The sequence below is a fragment of the Macrobrachium rosenbergii genome, chromosome 26 (genome assembly GCF_040412425.1).
Source record: "Macrobrachium rosenbergii isolate ZJJX-2024 chromosome 26, ASM4041242v1, whole genome shotgun sequence".
Taxonomy (NCBI): Eukaryota; Metazoa; Arthropoda; class Malacostraca; order Decapoda; family Palaemonidae; genus Macrobrachium; species Macrobrachium rosenbergii.
Genome location: NC_089766.1, coordinates 8,015,614 through 8,039,181, shown reverse-complemented (window position 1 = coordinate 8,039,181; position 23,568 = coordinate 8,015,614). Strand labels below are relative to the sequence as shown.

The 23,568-nt window shown below is 36.4% G+C and overlaps 1 protein-coding gene across 1 annotated transcript in view; it reads left to right on the top strand.

Moving 5' to 3' along the window:
* The window catches only part of LOC136852993 (uncharacterized), a 32,865-nt gene extending 9,297 nt beyond the window's left edge, over positions 1 to 23,568 (top strand). The window contains exons 2-12 of the mRNA XM_067128095.1: positions 4,048 to 4,185; positions 5,171 to 5,368; positions 5,667 to 5,781; positions 6,735 to 7,420; positions 8,294 to 8,680; positions 9,834 to 10,097; positions 11,002 to 11,214; positions 11,308 to 11,678; positions 14,367 to 14,514; positions 17,388 to 17,537; positions 17,714 to 23,568. Of these exons, the coding sequence (XP_066984196.1) occupies positions 4,099 to 4,185; positions 5,171 to 5,368; positions 5,667 to 5,781; positions 6,735 to 7,420; positions 8,294 to 8,680; positions 9,834 to 10,097; positions 11,002 to 11,214; positions 11,308 to 11,678; positions 14,367 to 14,514; positions 17,388 to 17,537; positions 17,714 to 17,845 (2,751 nt within the window). The 5' untranslated portion in view covers positions 4,048 to 4,098 and the 3' untranslated portion in view covers positions 17,846 to 23,568. The remainder of the gene's footprint in view (positions 1 to 4,047; positions 4,186 to 5,170; positions 5,369 to 5,666; positions 5,782 to 6,734; positions 7,421 to 8,293; positions 8,681 to 9,833; positions 10,098 to 11,001; positions 11,215 to 11,307; positions 11,679 to 14,366; positions 14,515 to 17,387; positions 17,538 to 17,713) is intronic.

The following is a 23,568-nucleotide window of genomic DNA, read 5'->3' as shown; positions in this document are numbered from 1 at the left end:
ATATATACTGTATATATATATATATATATATATATATATATATATATATATATATATATATGTATATATATATTTTAATACACACACACACACACACACAGTATAATTATGCATTTTTAGCTTTTAGCCATCACGTAATGAAGGTTCTCACTGTCAAAGGTTACGTAATGTATCAACATGTTTTCATTCTAAGAAGGGAAGTACATTTCTAAAAGTAACCTTCCTAATTATCGGCGGACAGTGATTCGTTGTTCGCTGGTCTCGCACAACATATCATAAAGAGGAATACAGAGTTGAGAGCAAGGTACAAGTATTTAGGTAGTAAGGAAAACACGTAAATTTGCGTTGCACCGTCGATGCGTTGTACTGAGAACGCCCAGATATTTCCTCAGTTGCCGAAAACGCAGCGTGACGTAATTGAGGACGCAGCCGGATCTCTTCTGAAGTTTTCAAATTAGGAATTAAACCCAAAATATGGAATAATATTAATTGAAAAATAGCTCTTGTATTATTACAATGCAAAAGGAACGGAATGCGTGTCATTTAAGGAATGCATTTTTATCCTAGCCCTGAATTCTCATACGGAGAACATCGCGGAAACTGGAAGAAGAAGAAAAACGACGACGAAGTCGTGTTTGGTACTCGGCTTATGACGTCATACTACGTCACTGTATAATCGCCATTGCGCAGGGACCGTGAATGATACTGTTATAGTGTTGGAGGGACCTAACCTCGAAATCATTACTCGTTAGTGAGCACATGAATACCTGAAAGAGTGAGTAAAGTGGAGAGTTTTCCCTTGCAGGAGAATCTCGCCAACGCTGATAATGGTAATCTGAGACATCCTTTTTTTTTTTACATTTTTATCAGTAAACATCGCTGGTGGGCAGGTGCTGCCTTGTAAACAAACAAGGCACATTTTACGTAACAATTGAGAAGCAATCGAGTAAGTAAGCCGATTAATATAAGATCTAAAGCCACCCAGAATGTCGGGAGGTGTGTCGTTCGTCTCGTTTTACCTATTCGGTCGACTCCAGGGGCTTAGCATCGTGATGTGTAAGGTCGACAACCCACGAAAGTTCCCCCTACAGGCACGACTGATTACCGATAGAGACCACTTAAGTCAGGCTAGGCGATGTGAGGATGAAAGAACAGGTTGAGCGGCCTATTTCAGACAGACTTCTTGACCTTGCTATCTTTGACATCACACTACATGGTGTTGGCTAGGTTAGGCAATCTCTCAGGGAATGCGTGGCCGCGCACGGCTGCCACTGACTTATTTGCCAGTCTCTTTGCATAGCAAACGGGAATATTCGGGCATCACAGGCTAAGAAAACATTTGCCTGGACGTAGCCTAGGCTTAGGTAATAGCCTAGTGAACTCGGAGCTAGCGCTGCTTGGTAAACAGTCGGTCTTGTCATGCGTAGCCTAATTAATTTAGGCTGTTCAATAGGAAGTGACAAGTAAATTCTCACCAACAGTGTGAAGCAATTTGTTTTTGACTGTTTATGGTAGTTCCTGAATGGTTTGTGTGTTTTTTTTTTTATCATTATTGGTGTAAACTACTTATTGTTGTGTTTTGGCCTATAACCTACAACCAAAACTTAGTGGGAAGACCACAGTGTGGAATCGTGGATTTTAGTTGAGGAAAAATAGACTAGGCTAGTGATTAACCCCAACAGCAGTGTTGAAATTCTCTCCAAGCACATTGAATTACGATAACATCACATGAAAATAATTTATATATTCTTACAGTGATGCAAACCTTGAGCCGATACATGGATATTCTTTAGCGACAGCTGGTTTGGTTGTTGAAGGTTGGTAACGAAGGTGTTACCGACTCTGGGGTGATGCTCACTCACCGGTCAGTGTCCTAAGCACTTTTTCCTTGGCTGTTATTGAGTCAACACTGCTACATTACTCTGGCCAGGGAACTCGACTTTGGCTTCAGGCTTTGTGTCATTTGTTTTTATTTGTGGATACCTGAAAAATGATTGAAATTTGCTTCTTGTTTTCCTTTGAAAAAAATGAAACGAAGTCTCCAAGTTTGCTGCTTCATACCCATTAGGCTGCATCATGGTTCCTACAGAATGCAAACTTATCGTTATATTAGACTTGGGTTTGTAAATAAAAAAAATCTTCAGTTATGAGCCAAATATTTTGATCTACATTTGTGGATTGTTTTGTGCTTTCTTGAGGAGTATCTAGGTTCCATTTTTGGAATGGAAAAGTGGGTTGGCTGCAGGCACTTATCTTCTGGGTTATTCTTCATTATTTCCTCGAGTTCTGTATTTTTTTTTTTTTTTTTTTTAAAGAGATGGTAATCTCTGACCGCCCTTTGGGATTGAAGTACCAGGAGAAGCCACAGGTTCATCAAAACTTGAGTGACCTTCAAGAGGTTCAATTTGGTTCCCTCCCCGACCATTCTTGGTGACTGTCCATTACTAGCTGATGTTTTCCTTCGTCCTTGGAGATGATAACTCCCAGTAGAACATTTGGTGTATGATGCTTGTGGCACTCTATCTGTAAGCCTTCTTTTGAGAAAGATTTTCTGATAATTGAGGGTGTTGGGTATTTTGAGGACTCTAATGTTCTCAGTATCAATAAGTTTTCTGATTAGTTACAAGCAGTCTTTCCCTGGTATTACGGCAGGGATGTAGGTTGGATGTTCTTATGCCGCTTCCTTGGTGCAAATCAAGATAGTACACATGGTCCATATGGGTGCAGTCTTAGACGCTTCTAGAGTGGATAGTTAAGGCTATGACTGTTATGGCCACTGACCCAAGTCCACATCTTAGCAGTCCTAGATGATTCTAGAATGGAACGTTGGTTAGTGAAGGCTGTGCCTGTTATGATCATCACCCCCCAACCAATGACTCGCTAACTGTGCTTGGCCTGGTGTCATGTAGCACAAGGCAGCCTGTTGGGAATATGAGTAGCTGGCACTGCAAATTTCAGCAGATGCTTTTGCTTTGGTTAGGAGTTCTTTCTCCAAGACCTTTGTGGTTGATGCCTTCGTTTTTTCTTTACCCCTGCTGTTGCTTCTCTTGAACCTCCTGTAACTCCTGTCCTTTTTTGGATGCCTTTATCAGCTTTTCCGTGATGGGCCCCCTTGGTTGTGTCAAAAATTAACACCCAGGGAATCAGCTTCAAAGTCATATTTATTTTGGTTCAATCTGTTACACATCACAAAAGTTATCTTCCAGTATCAAATGTGTTTTTGTTTATATATATTATATTTTTTTACTGAACTTATTGAAGAGAATTTCATTCGTACTCATCAGATCAGTAGAAACAAGTCAGTTTTACTGTCTCTGCTATCACTTCCCTTGTGATGGTACGTTAGTTTGTCTTGGTTGCTATCCCACAATCATTCATAATGTCGTGCTTTTTGTGGACTGAAAGCTGAGCTTGCTGTCTGCTTGATGACTGGTCTGCCAAAAAATTAACCCAGGGATTCTTTTGTAGTTTTGCCTTCTTGCACACAGGACTTGTAAAAAGTCATACTTGCTGTGTTGAAAGTCTTAGCTGAACTAGTAGGAGAACAGCCAAAGATTATAAGGTATTGTGAGTGATAATGAAATGTAACACAGACTCATTGCAATCTTGGAGGTCACTTGGATTCATAGGCCATCTCTGTGTTCTGAATTCCCAGATTTCCACCAGTTTTAAACCCTGATATTTTGTGCAGAAGTTGGAAGTAGCACAGTATTGTACATATATGAGACTGCAGGTATGTTAAATATGAATTTAGCCATAATTTACTGTACTAAATTGTAGTCATTGCTAACTGAAGTCCTTAATCCATTTTTATTTCAAGTTGTATCTACGTGCTTTAGCATATTGTAATATTAATTTTCATGATTCTCATACCCTAATGTTAAATTTCCCCTGATTTTTCAGGCAAATATATATGCCTACTTATGCAATAGGATGTTTACAGTGTATGACTACTTTAGTACTGTACAGTATTTCGTACAGCTAATTTGTTCCTATTTGTCTCAGAAATCAGTATTTCCAATTGCTAATTTGTTCCTGTTGTTGCAGAAATCAGTGTGCTTTTTAGTGGTTACCACAACTACTCAGTGTTATCCCAAGATGGAAGTGGCACGAGTGAAACTGAAGTGGAATAATCATCAGTGTATATTCAGCCACTACTTGCAAGAATACCTGTATTGCAACCAGGTGAGTGCTCTAGAGTTATGGCTGAAATAAAGTTCACTTGAGAGAATGAGGCCAACATTTGTTTTTAAGCCTTTTCTTCGAGGTTTTGTAAGTTATATGTCAGGGAGATTTATGCTGCAAACTTTATTTCTATCTAGAAATATTAAACAATATAAAAAATGAGAAACATAACCCACCAGCAAAAAAACAATTGCCAGATAACAAAAGTAACCAAAAATGACGTTTTTAAATTGACAAATCACCCAGACCAACTGTTAGAACATAAAGCTGAATGAACCAAGAAAAAAGATCAGCAAATTGAAATGCATATAACACCACAAGAAACAAGCAATGATAAGTAATGCTGTATTCACATCAGCCCAAATGGGAAAGCATCAGACAGCGATACACTTATAAAACCTAATCAAATTTTGCTTTTAAACATAACATACAAAGACATCGACGCTGATTGAAGGAAAACGAACGGATAGGTTATGCAAAGAACTGTCGTAGGCATGAAGTTGACTATAACAGTCACACGGAGCACAGAAAGTGAATTCAACATCACATACAGGAATGGGAATATTCGGCAGTGGCCTGTCAGGCCTGACTGATTCAAGTTGGTGCGACTGGTATATCCTGCACTGAAATACAGAAATGTAGTATATGATCAATGTGGTTTTGACCAAACAAATATTTTACAAATAACTTTAGTCCCAAGTAGCTTCCATACAAATAATTTAGTTAGTAGTAGCATCCAATGGCGGCTTTGTCAGAACTGAGTCCTCCCATAATGTATGGAATAATACATACTGATAGGTTTGTATGCTGCTTGGTTAGGTTCCAGGTTCTGAAAGGTTTTGTAATCATATTAACACAGAAATCTTGAAATTTAGGTATCGCTGTTAAGCTTGTGACTGACTTCCTGTTCCCATGTGTTGTATTTCTGTTACATTGCATTACGGTTGATGAAGTTCTCATGATTTTCATTTTTCGTTTTTTCCAGCCTCGTTTTTCGGATGCCATGATAGCATGTGAGGGACGAATTTTTATGGTCCACAGAATAATCTTATCTACATGCAGTCACTTCTTCGAGGAGATATTTCAGAAGACTCCCAATGACAACGCACGACCTGTTATTATCCTGAATGACTCGTCAGTTGAGGCTGTAGAATGGCTGCTCTCATACATGTATTGTGGTGAGGTGAGAAATTGATTTGTTCTTCAGTAGTAATAGTGTTTTATTGACTGGGTTGCCATTTATTTTAAGACGCTTCTGTTTATGGTTTTAAATGCCATTAATCGGTGAGGAATCTTGACATGATTTAATTGTGGTCAGTTTCATAATTGGAAATCTGCTTCAGGTATGCAAATGGAGGTATTTCATAGTATAACATATCCCAGTTCCAGTCCTTTATCCCATGGTCAACTAATTGTTTTTTTCATACATAATAAAACCATAGTTAATAAATGTTATTCATTGATGAAATCATTTTTAACAGGTGACAATACCTAAGGATTCCCTCTCCTTGCTGTTCAAATTAGCTGAGCAACTCAAGATCAAGGGTCTGTCTCAGTTGGAGATTCCAGATTTTGATAAGAGACCACCTGTACCTGGTAAGTAGTGAAGATGAGTCGATTTGATTATGGTTTTAAATGAAATTTAAACAAAAGAAATTGTTTCCTGTGCAGTTATTAATGATGGTACTACACCCCTGACTTTTACTGTAGTAGTCTTGATAGGCCAGCCCAGTATACTCATTTACGTGGTTGTAAGGAACTGTAAATCCATTAAACATGCTAATTACACCAAAACAATTCTGTGAAAATTTCTACCATACCACAATACAAGGTGTCATCTTCCAACAGTTGAGGTCCCACAACTAAAGACCTTAGATGGAACATATTACATAAGGAACCAGACTGCTCTCAGTGAGCCAAGGTGTAAATGTCTCATTATAACCTAGACAGTTTAATTTTCTTGAGTAGCAAAAATTGCTACTCGTTTTGTAAAACCAGTTAAAATGTACCTTTGAGTTTTCCATGCACACAGACATGCCCTGTTTATTTCAGTATATTGTTGAATGAATAGCTCCATTGAGGTGTACCTTTCTGATTGGTTGGTAGACCAGGTTTGTGAACTATGTGTAAAGATCAGTTCACTTAACCTCATCAGATAGTATGTGTTGTGTAAATTTACATTAGTTTTACAGTTTTACTGAAGGAAATTAGAATCATAAGGTTTACTTTCCAGAAGTTTCATTATTACCAGTGTATCAAGCTTTTAGTTAAATTATGTGGAATTACACCGTGAAAAATCTTAGGAATTACTGTACCAAAAATCTGTTTGACATTTTTTCTTATGGCTGTTTGTACAGCCTCAAAACCATGTTTTGTTATAGTTGGAAGTTCTCTGAAAACTTTTGAAATGCATTGATTATTATCTCACAAATCTCAACAAATTAATTAAAATAGTAATATATTTGTTTGTCAAAATAAATGACCTGCCTGTAAAGAATTAGAAAGTAAAAAATGGTATTTTCTATTGTGTTCGTTTATAATTCTTACAGGTAATGTCGAAGGTCAGGTTGATGGCACTGCTAATAAAAACGTTGCAAAGACACACAAGAGGAAATTGTCGGAGGGCAATAATGTTCAGACCAAGAAGTCCACATCGTCTGTGTCAATGGGACATCAGTCAGAGTCACCAAGTTTTGTGTTGACTCCTCCCATGCAAACAGTCGCTGCCTCTTCAACAAACCTGTCTTTTCCTCAAAACGGTTCCCCTGTTATTGTAACAAGCTCTGTGCCTGGTTCCCTGTCATCGTCAAGCATACTTATAAAACCTCCAACTGCAATGCCATTGGCAGGTAATGTTGGGACTCGTATATTACCGCCTCCCAATGTCGTAAGGCCAGAGACAATGTCATCATCCTCATTGCCAATTGTAACCATACCAGTGTCTGCCTTGCCTACAGGAGTCCAAACCTCTGTCAGTTCTGGTTCTCCAATGCTCCAGACCTCTGTCAGCTCTTGCTCTCAGATGCCACTTCTAGCAAACTGCCTTCTTGGAAAGTCAGTAGTTGGAAAGCCACCAGTTGTACCAAGCTCTGTACCAACTTCAACAGCTGTAACATCATCAGGGTCATCCACAATCATTGTAACTTCCTCAACCAGACATAATGGATCAATTATTACAGAGAATTCTGCCTTTAACTTCTTGCCACTTGGCACGACTACTGACCACCCTCTACTGGTAAGTCGTTGGTTACTACATTTATGCCTAGAATAGTTGTTAATAAGCAATATTTAGCCATGATGCATGGAGTGAATGTGATTCAAATAATCAATGAAAGGAAGGTAAAAATTGATAAACTGGCTGTATTTGACCCAGCTGTGAAGAAACAAAGAAAAATAATGGGAAGATATTTAATAACCTGTCAGTATACTTACAGCACATTTTGAGTTATTCAAGGTATTGATGTGATTTTTAGATTATGGGCAATTTAAGTAGATTGTAATATTGTGCAGTGAGGCTTTTCATTTTATATTGAAATTAGTCTAATGTTTTGGGTTATTTTTATAAAGTAGGTTCACCTGACCAAATTACATATTCAACACACTGCTTGGGTATGAACTGCCCTGCCCAATGCTATTTAAGTAACTGTAGAGCATGTTAGTCTGGGCTCTATGAAATACCCTGACAGGCATGAAACAAGGTTAAAACCCCTCCTAGTATACAGTGCAATCAAATATCTTACCTAACTTTTGCGTTTCAGTGTTTGTCTCACTAACACCTGTCAGTTAACTACTTGTTTAATTTAAATAATGATTGAAGTGTATGCAATTTTGCATGACCACAAGTTGGGCTAACTAGGAGGAATTACTGTATATGAAGAAATTAGTTCTTTTAAAAAAATCACATTTTTCTTTCTCCAACTTGTTCTGGTTTAAGAGGTCTTTTTTTGCCAGACACACAAGTCAAGAAATTTGAATCTGGTGAGGCTAAACTATCAAGTAAGTCAAGAAATTTGAATCTGGTGAGATTAAACTACCAAATAATGAGGTTGGGTATGAGAAAACTTTGTGTCATATATTCAAGTCTTTATAGTCAAAGTACTTTTTCCAGACTGAGATCAAAGAGGAAGTAAAGGAAGAGCCCCTTACCTTGGGCCCAGACGATCCATTGTCCATGGATAATGTCGACGACGACGACGATGACGATGACTTCAGTAATTGGAGTGTTGATGACACTCCAGTGGTGCCGGAAGCAACCTCCACAAACACACACATGGTGGTACTACCTAGAGCAATGGGCATGCTGAATATGGCTGAAGTTTTATCCAGTAAAAAAAGATTGAAGAGTAAAGACACATCCTCTGAAACTGTTAGAGAACAAGCTAGCGGAGGTGAAGGGGAAGGATCATCCAAAGATCATGCCTGTGGTGAAGAAGGAGGAGGTGTTAGTCGTTCACAGCATGTCCTTCCACAAATAGTACCACCTTTTATGGCAATGGTAAGTTCGGTTCTTTGATTATTGCTTTTTGATGGGTTCATCTCCACCAAACTGTTCAAAAACAAAGGCCTCATTTTTTTTTTTCAAACAAGTGGATATGAATTCCCCAGAGAATATAACTTGGTTCTTTTTAAACATATGAAAATGGGGTTAATGGGGTTATATAAAGTACAAACCGTAATTTTATGTGTGCTCTTTGTACCATTAGTGCAGCCTAGTATGTTTCGGTGTAATTTTCTTGTGAATGAAGACCTCGTTATCCTTCTACTGCCGTTATTTGTGGGTGAACAGTAGTTTGAGTAATATGAAGTATTTCTTTATTTTCAGAAAAACTTGTAAGGTTAGTTTGCATTTTGTTAATATGCAGTGATTTTTTTTAATGCAGTGATTTTTTTTAATGTTCCAGTTGCTGTTTTCTGAGCTGCACATTTTACCAATGTTTTCATATTTGGTTTTTGTTGTCATGAATGATTTTATGTCATTTCCTGTAAGCAGTTAAATGTAAAAAGCTTTTTCTCCACTCATCTTTTCTGTGCTCTTTCTGCCTGAACTCTGATTAGGTTTAGGTGTTCGCATATAACTTTTTGCCTTGATTCGTGGCCCATCTTACAGGTTGTCTTCCTGTTACCTCCACAGCTACTACTTTTCAGCCAACTGTCCCTCATCCCTTTTCTTCACATGTATGAACCACCTCAATCTTAATGAACCTTGGTGAACATCAACAATTACTTTAAATTCATCCTATTTGCCAGCCACTCTCTGAACTCTGTAGATAATGTTTGATTGATTAACATTACTAGCTTAATGAGACTTCCGGGTACCCTCTGTCTTTGTAAAACCCTTCTAAATATTTGGGCTTTTCTCTGTGCTCTGTCAGAAGCCAATTGAATTCTTGGTATATTTGGTTTTTTGTGTGTGCTATCTCCCTGCCATCATCAATAGAAATCTTACTGGCAAAATGTCTCTGACTTAGCATAAAAGTATGGTAATTTCTTTTAAATTTACACCGTACTAGAAACAACTGCATATCACTCCCAAAAATTGAATGTTTGATGATCAGAAGATTAGTACACCCTAAAATCTTAGATGTTCCATGTATGTTTTGCTGCTTTCTTTTGGAATTAATTTATTTCTCCACTTGCTTCCTTTGCAGAAAACACATGTTAAAGCTAAATCCAAAGACAGTAAGAGCAAAATTCATCAGTCTCAAGGGCATATTCAAGGTGATAAGCAACTGCCAACTAGTGATGTGGAGGGACCTTTGAAGATGTACACTTCTTCGGATGTCATTGATGTTAAAAAGGCCTATGTACCTCAGAAAACACCTGAAAAGGCTGATGTGCCTTGCCGCATAAAAGTTGTGACCAAAAGTGTGAAGAGAGATGAATACATGCCGTCCAAAGAAGGTGTAGATGGGGTAACTATGATCAGTACTATAGTATTTAATACAAATGTTTGTATGTTCACACAAAGTTCAAGTTTTTAACTTTAGCCAATTTGCTTAGTCTCTTCTTTCAGTTTTGGAATAGAATATACAAAAGTGATGTCACCTAGGAAGGGACTGGACCCAAGCCCTGATCATGCTCACAGCTTCATGTCTGAAACTGTTGTAAATTCTTTTTTGTGTAGAATAGTTCTATACTGTTACAATTTTCATTTTCATCCATTTTGCTCATATCTGGATTGCTTTATTCCTTGGCTACAGCATTACAGTGTAGCTGTTGTTTTTCATTGTACAGGAGTTAGCTAACACTTCATACTAAAAACATAATGTTTTGAAATAAAGTTCATTTATTTTATGATAAACCCGTCAGTCAAAATTTATTCAGAATTCAGTGTCAAATGTCTGCTAGTATCTTCTGAAGTCTTAAAGATGGAAGGAGAAGAGTATAATTGGAAAAATCAGCCATTGTTTGACTATGTACTGCCGTTGAATTTCGTAAATCCTTTTACTGCTACTGCACTTCTTTGATACTTTCACTTTATTCATGTTTTCCTTATGAACTGTCTGGTTTCTGATTACTTTTGAGTCCATGAACCACAAGCTCCCATTATACTTGTTATGACGTGCACTCCTCCCAGTCCCCTCATTTTGGCTGTGTTACGAGATTTATGCAAAGGAATGAGGCCACCAGGGTCTTTCTGTCGAAGAATCAAAGGTGCACAAGCACATGCAACCACTCAGAGGTTGATTTTTCTGGTTATTCCTCTTAATTCCACCTTCAAAACTTCTTTGGTGACGTCTTGAGTGAATTCAGCACTGTGAATTGGGGCTAATTATGATCAGTGGGCTTTACATTATATAAACTTCTTTGTTTCAGAATGTTCAGAGCGAAAAAAACCAACTGGAACCATGCAATGTTACTATTACCATGCCACCAGCAAGGAATGTTAATGACTCTCAGAATCAGTACTCCAACTTTGAAGATGATGCAGGACTCAGAGAAATGATGGAATTTATCCAAGAAGAGTCAGATAATAGCCCTGTTTTTGTTCCAATAGAATCTGAGAAGAAAAGGAATCAGCCTTATTTGGTAAGGAAAATAAACATTTTCCTTGTTATAATTCTGTTAGTGATATTAATATTGTTAAGAGAAACGGTATTGTTATGCTGGTCCTCTTTCCAGATAAGGTCGACCAAAATTGCTACGAAGAACGACGAGCCCGTGAAGTTTTGCTTGAGAGGCGCTAAGGCAAACCAGATTGTGACCATATGCATGCGATATACAGAAGAGAAATACAAGCACATCCCGGTGAATCCATGTCGACTTCATCAAAAGGATAATGGAAATTCTAATTTCCTAGTCTCTTCACTTGGTGGCAGTCCTGTCATGTACAGAAATGACGAAGATGGCCATCCTACCGCCCATATGGTCATCGGTCACATAGACATGGTTGAGATGTCGAATTTCATATTTTTCGTCACTTTCATCTGCCTCAATTCCTGTCACAAAAACAATGGAAAGAAAATGGAACTTGTGTGCAAGCTGTTGGATCCGTAAGTTCCTGTGTTATTTTATTATTTTTTCATTTTTAGGATTATATCGAGATCAAAGGAAATGAATCCCATAGGGGGTTAGTGCCATCAGTGCACCTCATGCTCTGCACTGTAGGCATTACTTAAGGTTTTTTGTAGCGTCCCTTCTGTCGCTAGCTGCAACTTCTTTAATTCCATTTACTGTACCTCCGTTCATATTCTTTCTTCCATCTTACTGTCCACCCTCTCCTAACAATTGATTCATAGTGCAACTGTGAGGTTTTCCTCCTGTTACACCTTTCAAACTTTTTCACTGTCAATTTCCATTTCAGTGCTTGGCATGCATGCCCAGATATATAAATCAAAGGAAATGGAATAGCATATTGTGTGAGAACCAGTTCTCTCAACCCTTTATTCATTTACCTGACCCTTAACAGGATAAAGTTGTTAAAGCCTTTTGCACCAGTTTACTTAAGAACTAAAACTTGGAAGAAAGGAGGTGTAAAGTATATATTTGTAAGTCATAGTTTACAACTTTTTTTATTCACTTGAGCTTATTTTGCTGTTTTGGGTGAATTGATATTAAGAATTCTTTTGTTGACTATTTATCCAAGCACGAGTATCGCTTTATATAGAGAAGTTAGCAGTTGCTTGGTTACTATGCTTTCTGGATACCTCCCAACTTTTGATAGTATCATTACTAACTCATAAGTTTTCCTTTTTTCAAAGTTAATTGGTTTTTTGGAGTTGAAACTATATTCAAAGGGTCTGGTACGACGCATCACTGCCATCTCATCACCCCCCACTCATCGCTGACCCAACTCATCACCCCAACGAACTTAGGCTGTAAATCAAAGTTCACTAAACGACACCTTTATTTAAAACAGTAAATGTTACCCCATTTACCAACTAATTACCCAATTACCAACTCAACAATTTGTTAATTTAAACAATAACTTTAGTCATTACTAACCTTTCGATGCTGGTAACTTCAACAGAGCCAAACCAGAAAGAAGACTTTTTATTAAAAGACAGTGGTACCAGAAGAGACAGAATCTTGCTATTTGGAAGGGGAAGCTGGGTGCAACATTTAGTTTCATGAGAAGTTTATTATGTAGATGGAACCTTTAAGATATCTCCAAAGTTATTTTCTCAGGTGTATATTGTTCTGGCTAAAAAAGTTTGTGTCATCCCAGGACTTTATGCTCTTTTACCTAACAAACAGAAAGTTACATATCCAAGGTTATTTGAAATAATAAAAGAAACTGAGCCCACCATAAACCCTAACTCGATTGTATGTGATTTTGAAGTTGCTGCATTTGGTGCAATCAAAGAAATATCTCCAAATGTAGAATTAAAAGGTTGCTTCTTTAACTTGAGTCAAAATATGCAGAAGCGTAATGCAGCTTCGGGTCTAAGCTCTCGTTATGATAACGACAGCAGTTTTTCGTTGCAAGTAAAGATGATACTCGCTCTTGCATTTGTACTTGATAAACATATAGACTGCTATGTGGATGCCTTAGCTGACGAATGATCTACAAAGCACTTACCAATTCTGAATTGGCTCGAAGACAATTATATAGGTCAGTTAAATAGACGGGGAAATAGCAGACGTGCCCCACTCATCCCGATGGAAATGCGGAATTTGTATTTTCGTACTTTAAATCAGAAAGATAAAACCAACAACCACACAGAAGCAGGAAACAATCAGGAAATTCATTAATGCACTCAAAAAAGTTCAAAAAGGTTGAGACAGTTTTTTGGAATCGCTTATGTGGCAGTGCACCACCGCGAAAATAAAAAATTACCTAGATACTGATAAATGCATTCTTAGAATAGTCTGAAGTTTTACTCAAAATACTCCCATTGAATATTTACGCAGTATTTGTCATAATATAAAATAAGTTTCTTAATTTTTTATTTGCCTTAATGGTTTTTTATCTTTAGCTATAAAGCATTTTATTAATATTGTTTTTATTTACTAATATTCCTGCCAGTACTATAATGGTGTTTTTCATTTCCATTGAATTTTTATTTTTCTTTTTTTGTGCTCTTTCTTGTTTTTATTTTTATAAACTTTCAATTTTTAGCATAAGTGAGTCGGGGCGATGAGTTTGTCAGCAATGAGTGGGCAGTGATGAGATGTCAGCGATGAGTTGTCCCATTTCGGTATTCAAAAGATGGTTGCAATGCGTAGAATAGAAGATTATTGAGAATCCTACCATAAAAAAAAAAAAAAAAATCCATGAAGGGAACATTGGTGCAGTATCCTTTAGACCAGTATGGGAGAGTTAAGTTTGGTACTATGGTGATTTTAGTGGTTTCTATGTGGACCAAAGTGTTATGCTATTAGTTTTAAAGTGCTCTTTTCAAAATTTTATGTAATCAAGGTCAAAGTCTAGAGGAGAATTTAAACTAGTTAAAACATGAAAGCTCCCATTAAGTGATAATTGTTATAGGTTTTAAATTGGCTGAATGAAGTTTCTTTGCATTTCAAAGACCTAACGTGTGTTGTGAGTGTTGGGTATTTTACTCGGTGGTGTAGTCAATAGCATTGTCAATGGTGATTGAGCTGTTTGCAAAGAATCACAAGAGTAGACAGTAATTTTGTTGTATTAATTTCAAAATAAAAGACCATGACATGATATAAGTCCAGCTAAATGCTAAGGTGTTAAATTAATGTCTTTTTTTGTGAAATGTGTTCTTCAGGGCCACCAGTCAAGTGGTGAGTCAGAGCAACTTTGAGGTACGAGTTTGTAAAAATGTCAAGAGAGACTACAAGGAGGTCATCCAAGGAGGAGACAGCCAGTGCCTTAAAGTGCTTGTGCGGCCTGATGCTTACCTGTACCCAGAAGAGGTGAGGGTTTCCTTCTTATATGTACACATGATAGAGAATGATAATGAGATGATTTTGTAGGAGGAAAAGGTTTCAGAAAGTTCCATAAGTTTTTGTTGGTTGAGAAAAGATGAGTGTGAAATTTTAACCTGTAAGGAAAGTCTGTGCAGAGTTGTGTATGTGAATTTTGTGGGAATTAGTAGTAATGGATTTACTAGTGAATGCTGTTTGGATAAGTAATTCTTCCTTTATATGACACGAATGCATTGTATATACTGTACTTTCCTTCAAGAAGAAAAGTGTAGATATAATATACAAGATGTAGCTATAATACATAAATTCTCACTCAGTCATTTTTGCTGTATCGTAGACAACAGTACCTGCTAATACAGTGAGCCCCCGTATTCGTGGGGCATAAACACTGCACCCCCCCCCATAGCTAAAACCCGTGAATACTTAGAACCCTTCTAAAAACACTTAGAACTGCCTATTTTGATAGTTCAAACAAAAAAAAAAACACTAAAAATGCTTATATAGGTATTACCTTACTTACGATGGGGTTAGGTTCCAAAAAAAAAAAACCATCGTTTGTTGAAAAAAATGTATCTCGAATATAGCCAAGCCTACACTAGGGTATTCGGTACCATGTATACATATATGGTAGCCTAACCTACACTATAAAGTACAGTATACTCTATACATACATGGTATAGTAATTATTAATATCAGCTAATTGTGGAGGTTCATGAAGAGTGACTTATGATAATTCAATACAAAGAGAAATTGAATAACAAACAAGAATTAGCTTGTATTATAAATTACGATCATAATGATCAATGTTTTGCTTTGGAAATTGTTTGCGCAGTGTTTATTTCGTCGGATTTAACCAAGATCACTTTATTTAACTCGGTTCAGAGCGTTTTTCTTGCTTCTAGTTAGCGTAAATGAATCTCTAGATAGTTTATTTATATGGGTCAAGGTTATTTTTTGTTATATGAAGTGTATTTAAGTCAAAATATAACTTGAATATGTCTCGTTATGAAATTAATATAGCTTATTTTTTCATTGATAGATAATGTTGGCCGTTTGGGCCCGTTGTTTTTATGTAATAAAAAATCAAGATTCCGTTCACTATTTTCAGTTGATTTCATCATACTGTAATACGAGTTTTATGTATTTATTGTTTGTCAGCGTAAAAATAGCAGTAATGTGTTCTTTCATGCCCAGTAGTTATGATTAAAATACTTTTCTCTCCAATTTTAATTTCGGTTGCATTTCACCCATATTGCTGATGCATGATAATTTATAGTCATTAGCAGCTGGAACAATGTTTTCTCAGCCTCAGCTACAACTTGCAGCTTAAATTTAGCAGTATGTTTCCTTGCCGATCTTTTATCCTTACCAAATAAGGGTATAATGTAAAAATATATCAGTCCTATTCTACTTTACGTCATTTGTACTATAACCTACGGTAATTTTGTATTACTGTACGATGGTTGAAATACAAGCAAAGCGGCTGGTGTTATCCGATTCGGTGAAGCAAAACGACAGTTTCTCGATGGTTGTTTATGGCGCTACGCATTTACGCAAGAGTATAATGTTACTAACAATACTTTTATCATTCTCTTTTACTCTGTAAACTAGAAGATGGGGTAAAGAGATGGAGGAAAAGAAGTTGGTCTATTGTAATTTGGTCTGTCTCGCTGCCTGATTGTACGCTGCTGCCTGCCCCCGCGCGAAATTTAAAAGTATTTTATAAATATTGTCGTATCGGTATTAATTGCTAACCCCATTGCAAAATCAAATTATCATAAGGTGAATTATCGTAACTCAAGCACTACCCGAGTATTTTAATAGTTTTATCACAAAAAGTGCATTTAGTCATGAAAATGTGACGAAAATACAGTAATTAGCGAATATTTCTCAGTGAAAAGTACCGTGAATGGGCGAATTTTCAGCAAATAATACGTATATATGTTCCATAGAGAAATCCGTGAATCGCAAGACCACGAATACGGGGGTTTACTGTATGCAGTGTAGGCAAGTTAATTTTTTGTATAAAGAGCACTAGCCACAGCCTGAGGTTAGGATAAGTTGTCCCCTTTAGTTCAAAATAACATTAACTGAAATATGTACTTATAGAAGAGTGACAGAAGCCATCATAGTGTAGCTTAAAGGAAGAGGATTAGATGAGGTGAGACTGGGATCACTGATCAAATGAATGATCTTATTTTCTATGCTATTTAGGAGGGAGGCGATGAACACCATAAAAGTAAGGGCAATATTCCAACAGCAATGTTGAAGTCCATCACAGAAGCTTTACCCTTCCATTACCACCCTGGGTAGACTGTTAAACAATGGTTCTGTACTTGTTTACAATTACGAGAATGCTCATTCTTTACCTAAAACTATACTTAGTTATTTTTATCATCCTTATTATACTTGTCCAGTGATGCAATCCCATTTTCTATCCTTCTGCCCATTAGCAAGCAGTTAGTGTGCATTTTTCTCAATAGATGACATTTTGTCTATTTACTTTTATGGTGAGTCATATCATCACCCTCCAGTCAAGATGAATGATGAAGAAACTAGTAGAAATATTTTTGAAGACCCAGTGAATTCAGGGGATGAAAATAACAACAAATAATCGTTTTCAGATTCTTAGGGCCATTCTTGAGTTACAGCAATGACATGGAAAGAAAAAAAATGCATTCCATTATCGTCTACCAGATATAGTGTACTGTATATTGATAAACGAGGAAATATAAAGAAAGCCAAAGTTGTTACTATATCAAGTAATAGTGATGACATTTGGCTAGTTAAATCTTTTGGAGAAAAGTATCATTGTGAGTTGTAAAAATTTTATTTACATGCTCTAATTTTTCCACTTTCAGGTTGTCCTTTCGGATGGAAAAAGCGCTGGGAAAAGTCATGGCCTTGCCTCAGGAAGTGGAAGCATTCCAGGGGTTGAGGATAAGATACCAATAGCTGAAGCATTGACATTAGTGAAAAAGCAGGACAACCAAAACCATGATCTTTACTTGGTAAGTTTAGTAGTGGCTATAAAAGAGGTGGTTTATATTTTTGGTAAAGGTAGCCGTAAGCATAAAAATTAACTCTCAGTCTTTGATGCTTTGTATTTCAGATAGTAGGTAAGGCAAGGTTTTGGGCCCAAACATTATTGTTCATTTACTAACTTCCTTTGTTGGTATTTTTCCAGATACGCCTTCCAAACTCAAAGCGAGGGAAAATGGTCTTGGACTTGGTTCGAGAGTTTGAGAAAACCATGCTAGACTTGGAAAATAGCCCTGCATCTCAAGATACCGTTGGAAATGACCAAGAATCTCTTTGATTCAGCCGAATTGCCGCATGGTAAGTCGATTGAGACTTGATTGCACACAAAACCTGAAAATTCTAAGGTGGAAAACCTATGCTGCCAAAGTATAAATTCATGAGCTACATTGCCCCTAGTTTTTTTGTTAAGTTATAACTAGCAAAAAGAGTGTTAATAGTATTTGTCACAATTTGTATTGACTGGTCTACCTAGAAAAGATTATTATTCAGATTTGTACCCAATAATGAGAGGAAATGTCATCACTAATTTGGATTAAATGGTGTTGAAGTGATTATGTTTAGAGAAATGCAATGGCAATGTCAGATATCAAAGAGAAGGGCGTAGAGTTTGAACTGTAGTAGGATTGTAATGCTGAGTTTTGGTGTTTTTGTGATTCACAGAGAAATTTACAAAATTGCTCCAAGACAGCATTTAGAAATAAATACCAACATTACAACTAGATTGAATTGATGATAATCATTTGTATGAGAGATATTATGGTGGTTCAGAACACTGAAATCGGTAGAAAAGTACGGAAGAGTCTGTGCCCTTGGGATGTTACGTTTATCATCACCAGTGTGGAAAGCATTTCCATATCCCGGTGAACTGCTGACTTGTATCCAGTTCAGTAAAATGCTATTAGAATAGTAATTAAATAATATAAGAGGTTTGTGTATGTCTTTTGTTCTCCTGTGGGGATTCTTCTTGAACTAGTAGTTATTCAGGTAGTGTTAAGCACTACTTCCTTTCCCATAGTAAGTTACAGCACTTGTAATTGTATAAATGGAGTACAAGATACTTTAACAATCTCATCTATTTAATATTCTTCTCTTCCATGTAATTTAGCTTTATTTTGCGGTATTAATTAACAGATCCTTTTGTTGACAGGACAAGAGGTATTTTGCCCTGATTTTACCAACTTTTTCTTTGTTTTGGATGAAATTGTTAGAGTGCTGCCTTCCACTTAGTTCCTAATATACCCTCCCACAGAAACTTCAAATTCTGTAAATCTTAAGGGCAGTTGACTATAGTTTCAGGTAATTCTCATTTAGAAGTGTTGCAATGTCATATTTCAAGGAGGGGAATGTTCAGAAAAAGCATTTGATGCCATAATTCAGGCCACTGAAGGCTCAGAATAATTTTGAATTCTAGATGATATTGTTTTTTTTTTTATAGAAATTTTGTTTGAAGGTACTGAGCCCAAATTGTTTTGTGGTGGGACATACAACGTAATTTGCTGTGAAATTTATGACAGTTGCAGCAAGAGGAGATTGAGAAGCTAACAATTGTCTCTGTTCCTTCAGAGAGACTGGGTATATCCTTACTTCTCAAACCTTAAGGTTTGTACTGTGGTCATGCATTTATGCTTATTCGTATCAGAATTATTTTGTAATACTTGTAAAAAGACGAGGTATGTAATTATTTTTTGTTGTTGCAATAGAGAACCAAATTTTGGGGCGAGTGACTGTAAATACTAGCGAGAATTCTTCATTATAAACAATAATTGGATATAGTACTGTACCATGAGTAACATGAAATGCAATTATATTGACATTTTGGGAGCAACACAAGACTTTATCTTTATGGTAATGTTTATATAAGGAGTGTTGAAACATTCAAAGTAATATCAGTTTAATTTTTAATATATTAGACATATTAATAAATTAATTTTAAGATATTCTGCTCTGTGCAAACAAAGTTAAAATACATTTTTTTTTTATTCTGTTTAGATTACACCTACTTTTGCTGACACAAAATTGCCTTGTTGCAGATTTTCATTCCCTTGACATTTCTCATAAGCTGTATGTTGTTTGGTGAAATCAGTATTTATGTTAATAACTTGTAAATGGGGTTCAGACAATAAAAGAGGCACTGTGGACTCTTGAAGTGGGATATGAATTGTATGGAAAATGAATTATCTTTACAAATGAGAAGACTGTGTCGAAACAGATCTCACAATTCTTTTCCAGGATTAATATGAATTTTTACGTCCTGCCATTGTGCATAGATTAATGTTTTTCACTTGTTCCGTAGTCAGTTGTGCAGATAGCATTCTGTTTAATATTTGTTTAAAAACCATTGGTAAAATATTGCAGATGACATCTTCAGAAAATTGCTTTCACCCAGATAGTTTGTTTATATTTTAGTCACATTTGCCTAGATAGTTTATATATGTATAGGAAACTTTTAGAATTGTAAGCAATAGTTTTTATGGGTGGTCCACATGTTATGATGACTCAGATTATAAGTGACAAGAAATTGAAAAAATATCAACATTGTAGGATCCATGTTTAGTAGAATGTTGCAGTAATCAGTTCTTAATCCTTTATACCATATGTAGCAAAATGTTCTCTTTTATATAGTTTCACTTCATGGTTTTAGTTTGATGGAGCCAATAAGAGAAAGGTAATCAAATGGTATGACTTTGCAGTGCCATTACAATGTATTGCAAAAGTGGTAGAATTTTTATATGTTGAAAGGAAATTGTGGCTAAGAAAGAGGTGTGTGTGAGTTTGTCATCTTTTTATATAGATAACTGAAGTTGAAACATTGGGCATCATGCAGCCACATCACTTTCAGATATATATTTGTGTAATTGTTAAGTAAACCTATAAAATGGTACCTCAGCTCCTTTGTCATTGTCATTTATCTATTTTTTTCAAAGATAAATCAAGTGTTAGTGAAAGTGAAGTGAAGTCCACTCATCGAAAATTTGCTCGAGTGAAACATAAAGGGGGGGGGCGGTCTCATAAAGACAGAAAATTGCATGAAATAATACTTTAAGCCAAGGGTGATAACAGGTACTAAATTTCAAGTTTTTGCTTCAGGAGTTTGAAGAAGCGTAATAAATGATTCAGACCAAAATTGAGTTGCTCTTGAAGGGCTGGGTGTGAGGTAGCAACCATTAGTGGCATTATCCATGTGTTTCTTGGGAAAGTGTCCTTAGGGAGATTATGTAAGATTTGAGAATGGTAGCAGTTAGCGTATAAGGGATCAAGACAAAGCACAGATGATGATGATGATGATGATGATAATTTCAGGTATGAACATATGTACTCATTGTACTGTACTGTATATATCTATTTTTAATCTTCCATTTTTTAAGATTAGGGTTGAGCAAGCAATGTTCCCTGCCATATCAGGGGGTACACTGAGAAAGATGATGTGTTCAATTAATGATGATATACATGGTAAAAAAATGTTGTATTGCATGTTATTGGTTGTATATATTTCATCAGTGTTTAAATTTTGACTTCCATTTGTCTGAGGGTTTGGGTTTCGGTGTGCATGTATTTGTAATTTATCTACCATCAATTAGCCTGTATAAGACAATAGTCTCACATACAGTATATGTTGACCTCGAGACTTTTAGATCAAAATATGGGTTTATAATTGTAACTGCCTTTTAGGCCAACCACCAAACGTGGCAAGCTAACAGCAGGAAAGGTCTGAATCAGTTTCATGGGGTTAAGCTTGGCCAAGTAAGCAGGCTAATTACTAGTTACCTTATTACTGAATCATACTACATCAAGTTCAGCCATGATTCGTCGATGTGTTAGCAGGAGAGGGCCACTTGAATCTGGGTAGCTGAACAGTTTCCTGTTTCATCTTGACCAGCTCATTATATTGAGGAAGGCATGGAGTGTGTGGTGGCAGGACTCCAACTTTTATGTAGCAATAAGCTGTAAGAGTTAATGACATGAATTTTGTCAATTCAGGAATAAGAACTGTGCAACCATTAGTAAGTCCACGTGTAAACAAAGTCTACATTCTGGCCAGGTCTGCGCTTGAAGATAGAAGGAGCATTCAAGACTGCAAAGTATCATGACAAGAATATAACAGCCCAAGTCCCCAGCTTTCCAATTAGTAAGATTGCATAATTTTAGTGGAGTGTGGAAATCCATATTGTGAGGGGTAGTTCAAGAACCCCTTTACCACTGTATCAGGGCCTTTGTAATCTCCATTGTCTACAAAAGATGATTTTTCCATGGAGTCAGTAGTCTGAGTCAGTCCACCAAGGAAGGAAATTTGTTTTTGTGTGAATTTCAACATTTGGATGTATGAGAAATTCATTAAAATTACAACATGCAAGGGCAGATGCTAAACCAGTATAACATTGTCAGTGTGGCTTATCATGTTACACTATGCACTGAAGTCCTCTTGCTGAGACATGGTGCAGCCACCGCCAGTATTCTTCAAGTTTGGCATTGGCAGGGAGAAGTAAGAGGTTCTCTCCTCTTGACATGTCACTGGATCAAGGCTGAGCAGAAGGTAGTATGATTCGGCAATATGGTAACTCGTGATTGAGCTGCTTCCTTGGCCAGACTTATCATTATTGGTGAAAATAGGTTTTCACTTATGAAACAAAAAGAAACTATTTGACCTAAAAAAAATTTTGTTGTGCATTTTTCACTGCCAAAATGTAATAATCCCATGAAAATCAGAAACTTCTGTTTTCACTTCTTAAACCATGGACTTTATTTTTGCCAAGTGTTTGAAAAGTTTAAGACTTCTAAAACCTACGGATCATCAATTATTCAAGTAAAAGTCAACATTTTTTGTTATGTACTACAAATGGTGGTATGCACTCATTTTGAAAGTAATCGCTGATCTTGGCTTGGACTGTTTTTCATTAATATTAATCATTGTCTATCATGACTGTGCTTTGAATTGAAATCATTATAAAATACTTATAATTTCTTCAAAACATGAATTTCTGTTCACTCATTCCCAAAGAGCAGCTCATTTTCAGGCGTGGACATCCAGATATTGTACATGTATACCTTATGTTTGTCAGTATTTGACTTCTACTGTATATTTATTGAAGCTTATTGACTGAAAATACCAGTGATGTAACTATAAATCCAGGATCTTTCCTAGATAGTATCCACCAGTGGTTTTAACCCGGTATGTATCCACCTTTGCGGCGTGTTTAGTACAAGCCCTTAGGGGATTACCGTAAATACATAAACAGAAGACTGTAAATATCGTAAAGATAATGACCCCCCAAGAAATATTAGTCCTAGATAACGACCCCTGAAAACCCTTGGGGGTCGCTATCTAGGAAAGATCCTAATTCCAGAACACATTAAACAGGGAGGTGCACAAACACATCTTTAATCATGAAAACAGCAAGTGCAGTTTCTTGCTGAAAGACTCATGAGTATTTTATATGTTCAGGAAAGAATTCTGTTAAATATAAATCTTGTGATGTGCATGTAAATTGAAGAATTTTGATATATGATACATAGTGCTACTTTGTTGGCTATTTAGGTTAAAATGCTGCAGGTGGAGAAAATATTTATTGCAGCAACAACTCAAATGTAAATAGTTTTTCACTGCAACCTAATACCTCAAGTGTAAGTGTAAAAATTTTAGCAGCAAGTGCTGCAGAATTGCTTGTACATATGATTTTTGCCCGTGTGTTTGTATCGGATATTTCTAAAGATACTTTGACATAATCAGTGAATAGTTTGTAAGATGCAATAGCAAGAAAGAACTCTTTAAGAAATTACCAAATCTGCCATTTTGCTATTGTGTTTCATTTGTGGGAACGTATTGCTTCAGGTAGAAAATTAAATGCAAAATTATAGTTATTGGCAGCTTGTAGTACGATTTAAGATACATTGAAACTTAATGCACTCGCCACATCTTCAAAGTGTGGTTTCAAGAGTTTAAAGTACAAGATTGTAATTTGCTGTTGTTTAGGTATAAAATAAATATAATGAGGAAACATACAA